Raw genomic sequence first — 8,832 nt, 5'->3', positions numbered from 1 at the left:
ATATTTTTATATGTCTGAGAAAAATTTACCTAAAACTACCTTGAAGGCCTGAATTGACTCTTATGTTCATAATTTATAAACATAATTTATATAATTTATAAAATTACATATATATATATAACTTTATGTTTATATATATATTTATTATTCTGGTTTGTCCGATTGTGATGCAACACTTCTAAAATGCCTATACCTTTCGGTATGTACCACGTGCATTAAAATTGACTATAGATTAAATATGTATTAGATATCTAAGGTTTGACGGGTTAGACTTAATAGTCACCTGCTGATAAATGAAAAGGAGGAACTGACAGTTTCTAAAAGACAACAAATATTAAGACAGAGGTCTCTGCAATGGTATTTTAGCATCTTTATCCCCTACAACTATACCTGGGGCAAGACAAAGTTTTTGACATCTTACATCTGTTTAATATAATCAATATTGAAGGACCTGGGCCACCAATATCTGGTTCTCAGAAATAAACAAATCTGATTATTCACTCTGCTCTTAGGGCTTGTGAACCCCCTTGGTTGGAATGGTCCATGTTGACTCTGATATCTTAAATTTAGGCTTTTAAGTTTTTTAATAAGTTAGCTTCTTTTTGACTTAAATCATGTCCTTTGGTTTCATATTTTACTTAGTGTTCTGGGGTATGTTTCTCGTGCTCTTTAAATTGTGGGTCGCAATTATTTAGTGATTCATGAAATCATTTAATGGGTCAGGACTATATACATATATATATACACACATAGATATATCTATAAGATGTCTCAGGAATATATATATATTATATATATATATATGGACTATAATAAAATAGAGTAAATTTCATATAGAAAGGTCATTATTGTTTTGCAATATTTTTGTCTAAACTTTATATATGTCCATATTTAATGACTCTCAATGTAAAATGTATTTATCACTGTGGTCTCATACATTAAAACTTGACAAGCACTATTCTAAAACTTTCCTGCTTAGCTAGACTTTCAGTTTGGGCTGTTCTGGTTCACACTTCAGCGTGATGGATCAAGAGAAGGAGTCAGTGAAGAGGGAGGGGAGAGGTAAGGAGATGGATGGCAGCATTTCGATAAATACAGGTGGAAGTGTCATTAACAACAATGAATCAATTTATTTTTAGTATAAGTGTATCTTCCAGAACTAAGGTATGCTAAAAGAGAAAAAGGTATTAAACTTTCCTACTTATTCAAACTTACAACACTCACTTCATGGAATTCATATCCTTCATTGGCATGGAATATAAACTCTGCACTTATATTGAGTAGAACCTGAGTGTTATTAATAATACATGAATATTAAGTGCATCATATTAACATCACAGAATTTGCATTCTTCATTTCAATGTTACCTAACATTACAAGTAATTTAAAGGTATGGTTTTTGTAAATTTGATTTATTTTATTTAAAATGTCTTACAGAGAGGCATTGAATAAATACTCTGATGGACAAAGATGTACCTTTTTATTTTCTCATTTTAATAAATATTTAGGATTTAGGATTTCTGACTTTCTTAACTAATAACAATAATTGAAAAGCATGACAGATAAATTGTATTTTCTGCGTCAGTAACAGTGCCTCTAAAAGCTAAAACTCTTAGGAATAAAATCACTAGGCATAGAAACAGAGAGGCAGTGAATTCCATGATTACAGAAGAATCAGCTTCATTATAACCTTTTGACTAGCATTAAATAACTAATTTAGTCTACTGGTTTTCTATGCATTTAATGAAAATGGGAGATTCAAGAAGGGAAAAAAGGCATTAGTGATAATTAAACCCTTGGAAATACCAAATGTATTCAAACTAACATAGCTATTAATTAGGAAGATAGACCAGTAGGTCTAAAGTTTAATGTACGTAAGTGCTATTTAAAACGAAGTTTTCTTGGGTGATGTCCATGTCAGTGTGATTCACATGGGGTTCAGAAATGAAAGTGGCACTTGGAAAATGATTCAAGAATTCCTGGAATAGAGAGGTTCAAGTGCAGATCTCTTGGGCTGGAAAATAAATGCTTATTAACACTAGAGTAAACAGACCTACACCATGTAAGAAGCAGAAAGGAGAAAGTCTGTCAGAAATTAAGGAATAACTTTTTGCAACATTTTAGGTTAAAATTTGACATCATGAAGAGAAGAAGGACACTTGAGGCCCTAAACAAAAGTTCATTATTCTCTTGGAAACCAGTACAAACTATATCGATAAATATTTATTTCTAATTTAAAGTCCAAAAACTAATTACTTTTTCTTACTAAATACCAAGAAGAAATTACCCTAAACAGCTTTTAAAATGCAAATTTTCATAAGTAGGATATTATATCTCAGAGTTAATACGTATTCTAATAGTAAAAATATCTCTTACCTGATTAAGTAAAAAATCCTGTGGACGTTTCCAGGAATAAATTTTCAGTGATGGTGGTAATTCAATCTTTCCTTCAGGGTCTTCAAAAAAATGCTATATAAAAAACGTATTAAGTATTTTCTCCATATAGTTTTATTAAAACAAAAACAACTCTATTCTAATAAAAATGAATACGTGCATTGATCTGATCAATAAATAAGCATTTTAAGAGTAATTTGTGTGTTTGTTCTCAGAGCTAGTTCATACAGTACTTGGAGAATACTGAAGTTAACAATACTGTATTTAATTAATGAAACCTTGATTACTGAGTAGCAGTTTGATTGCAGAGGAAGCAGTCCAAACAAGCATGAGTGGCTCGGGAATGTGAATTAGGTATGGTGGGGAAACAATTTTGGATGGGCCAGGTATGGCCACATTTTCCACTGAAAATGTTTTTTTTTAATCTGAGCAGAGAAGATTGAAACGTATTTACTTATTTTTCAGTTAGAATCATAAAAAAAGATGATATGTAAATGAAATTTGTACCTTTGATCTGACTTTCATTTATTGTTTTAATTAAACTTGTTATTTTGAGATAATCACGATTCATAAGCCACTGCATGAAATAATACAGAGAGTTCCTATGTTCGCTACACAATTTCTTCAGCGGTACCATCTTTCAAAACTATAGAACACAACCAGGATACTGACACTGACACAGCCAAGATATACAGAACATTTCCATCAGCACAAGGATCCTACTTATGCCCTTTTATAGCCACACCCACCTTCAAACTCCCCAGTCTGTGCTTAGTCCCTACCACTTGGCAATCGCTAGTCTTGACGTTTATAATTTTGTCATTTCAGTAATGTTATGTGAATGGAACCCACCATATAGTCTACAACCCTTTGGATTGGCTTTATTTCTCTCTCTGCCTAATTCCACGGAGATTCAATCCATTCAAGTTTTTGCATGTATCAATAGTTTTTTGTTTATTGCTGAGTAATATTTCATGCTATGGATATTTGTTTGTTTACCACCTGCCCATCGAAGGCCATCTGGGCTCTTTCCAGTTTGAGGCTAGTACTAATAAAGCTGCTATGAACATTTGTGTATAGGTTACTGGTTTTTGTGTGAATGTGAATTTCCATTTTTCTGGGATAAATGCTCAAGAATGCAATTAATTCTTTAATTTTTGAGCCCCAACTATGGGTCAATTAGTGAGTTCTGGATAAAGAATGATATCCATATGCAAGCTGTCTAGCAAGTCAGAGAGACTTCAGGTAGCTGCTATGTAAAAATTCACATAGCTCATAAAATGGTAGGGGATGGGGGGATCTTTACAAGAAATAACATGACAATTTCTAGGATTACAAACAAAATGCTAAAAGAACATAAATTATCTGTATGGGAAAAAGAAATGTACTTAAATTTCACCTCAGTTAATAGGCACAGGGGAAAATATACTGTTTTGTGATTTTCATCATAATTATTTGTTTACCCTAATGCTGGTGTGGCTTGAGAAATAGGTTATATTTTAGGGCGTTGTCTGAGTGTTAAATATAATAAGTGTCTATGTGTATATGGAGCATGTGGTTTATTGTGAAATTTAAGATAATGGAATAATTCAAATGAAGATATAGGCAACCCTAACATCTAGACAAAATGACAGAAGAATGAGTCCTTAAAAGACAAACTGATGTTTTTTCAGGAGCTGTACTAGACTTCTGGGTTTCTCTCACATTGCTTTTTTTCCCTGCAAATATTAACTTAGTAATTTTAAAGTCCCCTATCTGACAATTCCAAAAGAGTTTCCTTTGGATTTGTTTCTATTATCTGATTTTTCCTCTTGATTTTTAGTCACTTGGTTCCATTTCTCTTCATGTCTGGTAAATTTTGATTGCATGATATATGCTGGATATAAAAATTTATACACATTCTAAATGATGATGTCTTCATCCAGAGAGGAGGATTTTATTCCCTTTTGACAGGCAGAGCACAAGATGAATTTGACCTAATCAACACTGGGTCTTAGGATTTGGCAGGACTGGTGTGATTTTGGTTTGTTCTTACTCAATGTGGAATTCTGTAGCCATGTTGGGGCACTAACTAAAAGTCTGGAGTGTTTATCAAGGCCCCTTCACTTGGTGTACATTGAATTCCATTCTCTACCTATCATCTTGAAATCTTTTCTTAATTATTAAGCTTCCAGGCTGCTGCTTTTTACTCATTTGCTCAGCAGCAAAAGCTTCACACTCACAGCTTAGGAGGTAGACAAATGTCTCAAAATAAAATTGTATGCAAAATTTACAGATCACTTCTCTGTAGTTACCTCTGAGATTTGGGTTCAAGTTCTGGCTGCTTTGGCAGTCCCAGACAATATCCTCCTTCCCTTCAGCCAAGAAAAACTGACATAAGTCCCAGGCCACTACTCTGTGCTTGCTTTCTAATTTCCATGCCTTGAATTAATAAATGTCTTTGAGGAAAAAAAATAGTGGGGCTCATCCCATTGTGATTCCCTTTTCTCCAGGATTTGAGCCCCTCATATTGTTAATGGTAATCTTTCCATGTCATTTTGCTTTAGGTATATTACTTACATCCACCTTACAGTACTTTATCATATACTTCTTAATTTGGTTCACCCATCATATCCTTTTCTTGCTGGGGAAGTGAGACATAATGCTGGACTTATAGGGAAGGGTCGGGCATCTGAGCTGATTTCCTGATCACTAGCCTCACATCTAAAGAAGTGGCCTTTGTAAAATTCCAAGGATAACTGCCATGGTTACATGCTTAAGGCAATTTATCCTGGTAAAATATGGATGCTGCAAATCATGGCTCAGAGCTAATGTGCCACCATATCATAGAAATGCAGTCACAGTGCTTGGGGTGTCCACGACTCACTCCAGTGGGGAAACTATTGCTTCCTGAGCCATGAATGCTGAGGTCGTGGAACAGAACTGGGGGTGGAAAGCAAGGTTCTATCCCAGATGGCACCACTCGGCACCGTCGTAATAGCCAGGACTTGAGCTGTGCTCTCCTACCTTGTGAAAGCTGCGGTGGCAGAATGGGGTGTTAGTTAAGGTTCTGAAGTGTCACCCCCTATTGGAATAGCCCCTGTTCACAGCAGGAGTAGTGCTAATGCTTCCCAAATCATGCAGTTTTATATAGCAGCCAGCAATAGTCCTATATGTTGACCCCAAATGAAATGGACATCAACTGTCCATTTCACCAGCACACTTATTACTGCTCCGGTCTCAATGGTTTTCCTCCAATAAATGTTCTTCCAACAGACTTGCCCTTGTTTCAATAACATTAAGTTCAAGAATTTGATACCTGACCTTCCAGAGATCTGTAAGAATTTTTCATAGTCATCCAATAAAGATATGTTTGCATTCTAAGGTCCTTAAAATGTTGTTTTTCATGCTATTTCTTATTTCAAAATTTTCAGGCACTTCTGCTTTTCCCTTCCCCGTTGATCCTTCACAATTTGGAGTGACTCATCTCTGGATCTTTTCCAGAGCTCAGCTGCTCAACTGAGGATTTACACAATCTATCTTGCTGATGAAAATTCACAGACAATCCCCATAAGATCTGAATTTCTATAAAATATGTAGAATATGACCATTTTCATTTGAACCCAGAGAGTTCAAAAGTCCTTTGCATCTAAAAGTTCCATAATCACCTTAGGCATGGTACAAAGAATGCATTCCCTCACATATTGTTATTTGAAATTGTTCAAATACTAACAGTGTCAGCAATTAGTTATAATTACTGAGTATCGTTTATAAACAAATTACTGATATGAATCATGCAGTTGGTGACTGCATTTTGTGAACAAAATGTAAATGCTAATAAGTACCATTTCAGAGTGCTTTATGCAAATAAAGACACTAGAGTTCAACCTAGCCATTGTGGCAATTTTGTTTGTGTTTTGAAAATTGTATTGTGTTTTCTTTTTTTAATATATTTATTGAAGTATAATTACTTTACAATGGTGTGTTAGTTTTTGCTGTATAACAGAGTGAATCAGCTATACGTATACATATATCCCCATATCCCCTCCCTCTGCGTGTATTGTGTTTTAAAAGTACTTTTGTTGAATGAATTACTGCACCAAATAAATGGGTCATATTTAAAATGCAACCCAGACCGGTACCTTCTATAAAGAAGTTTTTAGAAGAAAAACATTTTTAAGTAAGCGAAAGAACCTAAAATAATATAACTGGAAAATGTAGGAACCCCATTCTCAGCTCCAATCTCAGGGACACAACATGTTTAAAGGTTACAGGTAAATGAAGAGTAACCTAGATTTTTACCCAAATATCTTGGGGGGCAGATATTAAGAAGGATTCAATTCTTATAGTAACATCTCTTAAAAATTTACCTTGCCTGTAATCTCCAAATAACAGCTCACAGTTTCGTGGGGGCCTCTCATTTTCTAAACCACCATCTCTAAATGTCTGGTTCCCAATTCTATTCAAAATCCACTTGCTAGCCTGTTCTATCAATTGTCCCTTTCTTTCATTATGACTCTTTGGTCATTTCTCTCTGCCCATTTACTCAAATGTGATTCACCAAAGCTCAGGACTAAGGCTTGGAAAGACAAGGTAGGATGGGGGGAGGCAAGGCGGACAAAGACAAAATTTCTCTTTTGAGTGGAGGAGAGGGAGCACGTGCACATGTTAACAAATCTTATTCCATTATACAATTACACACTAAAATGAAATCTAGTCATAGTCAAGTCTACTTACAAGTAGAGGGCTTTTCCCTGTTTTGTCCTTTTCTTTTGCACCTTTGCCTGCATCCCACTTTTCAGCATTTATGTCTGCCTCGCTCCATTCTGGCCAGATTGGAAATTTCCCCTTCTTCTGTTCACTGGGTTGCACATTACTGCCAAAAGGGAACTGACTAGAGACAGAGGGGAGAGGTGGTTTTCATTCAGATCTCTGAGGTAAAATACTGGATTAATTTCAAGATGTAAATTTAATTATCTGGTTAGCAATCATGTTAAACATATTTTTCAATACAGTGGATGGACAGCTTCTACATGTTAAGGTTCTAAGGACAGAAATACCCCAGAGATTATTCTGTAAGCAAATTTTGAGCATTAGCCCCTACTTATTAAGGCAGGACATTCATCATAAACACAGAAGATGACATGAAGGGGAATATTTATATACAAACCATACCCAATGAAAATCCTTTACATGTATAATAGTGATTGCTTTTTGAAGATCAGTGAAAATATAATTTGGATGTTCCCAAATATAAAAGTGCTATATGACCATCATTTTAAAAGAAAATTAAGAAATACAAGTCCGATAAATAAGAAAGGCATACTCACCTCATTCTAGAAACCACATTGTTAAAAATTATCCATCCTCTCAGATCACTGTACAAGGATATACATCTTTCCTCAAAAATGATATCATTCGTCATATTCTCTTTTACAGATTGCTTTTTTCCACTTATCAGTACATTGTTGCTAGCTCCCATGCCAATAAGTGTTTAAATACTAATTGAATGATTGCATAATATTCCATTGTATGATATATTGTCTTTCATTTAACTAAGTTTCTATATTTGGAAATTTGAGGGTTTTGATTTAAAAAAAATTTTCACAATTATAAACAAGACTGTGATGGCTATCCTTGTGGCCAAATCTTTGCATACATTATTATTTCCTTAGGATAGATTTTAATAAGGAGACTTACTGAATCAAAATATATGCAGGTTTAAAGTTTGTGATATATTTTGAATAATTTTCTGCAGAAAAGCTGGACTTATTTAATACTCTCACTGTGAGTATATTGGTGTTTTCCTATCTCTGAACCTCTTTTGCTTTTTCTACATTTTTATGAATTGTAAAATCTAAAAAAAGGCATCTTCTTAATTATTCAAGTTTTTAGCTACTTGTGAGGCTGGAAGCCTGCTCTAGACCCCGGGATAAGCAGTGAACAAACCAGACTAAAATCTCTACCCTTGCTGAGTTCATACTCTAGCAGTGGAGACACAAAACAAACAGCATAAATTGAGTAAAATAAATGGTATATTATAAAGTGAAAAATGCTAAAGGGAAATATAAAGGAGGAAAGGGGACGTGAAGAGTTAAGTTGCACAATTTTTAATACAGTAGTTATGGAAAGTGTCTATAATAGGGTTATATTTAAGTAAATAGCAAAAGAAAATAAAGGATCAAGCTATGTGGATACCTGTGGGAAGAATGTTCCACAAACAAGGAATAGTATTCCAGATGCAAAGAGCATCCTAGCTTATTTGAAGAATAATAATGAGATCAGTGAGGCTGAAGAGGGGGTTAAAAAGAGATAATTTCAGAGAGGTAACAGGAGGGGCAAAGATAATAAAGCTGATCTAAACAAAGGGAAGCACATGGGTCTTTAGTCTGAGTGAGACAGGAAATCAAAGGAGGGTTTTGAGCAGGGGTATAACATGACATAACTGAAATTTTATAA

General features: G+C 34.5%; 1 protein-coding gene across 1 annotated transcript in view; it reads right to left on the bottom strand.

The window, feature by feature from the left end:
- Positions 1-7,798, bottom strand: part of ADGB (androglobin) — a gene marked incomplete at its 5' end in the record, with an annotated part of 132,711 nt that extends 124,913 nt beyond the window's left edge. Inside the window, 3 exons of the mRNA XM_081250501.1 lie at positions 2,377-2,469; positions 7,111-7,267; positions 7,704-7,798. Of these exons, the coding sequence (XP_081106627.1) occupies positions 2,377-2,469; positions 7,111-7,267; positions 7,704-7,798 (345 nt within the window). The remainder of the gene's footprint in view (positions 1-2,376; positions 2,470-7,110; positions 7,268-7,703) is intronic.
- Positions 7,799-8,832: the final 1,034 nt, after the last annotated feature.

Source organism: Mesoplodon bidens, assembly GCF_964165515.1.
Source record: "Mesoplodon bidens genome assembly, chromosome: 12".
Lineage (NCBI taxonomy): Eukaryota > Metazoa > Chordata > Mammalia > Artiodactyla > Ziphiidae > Mesoplodon > Mesoplodon bidens.
This window is presented reverse-complemented; position numbering and strand designations above follow the sequence as displayed.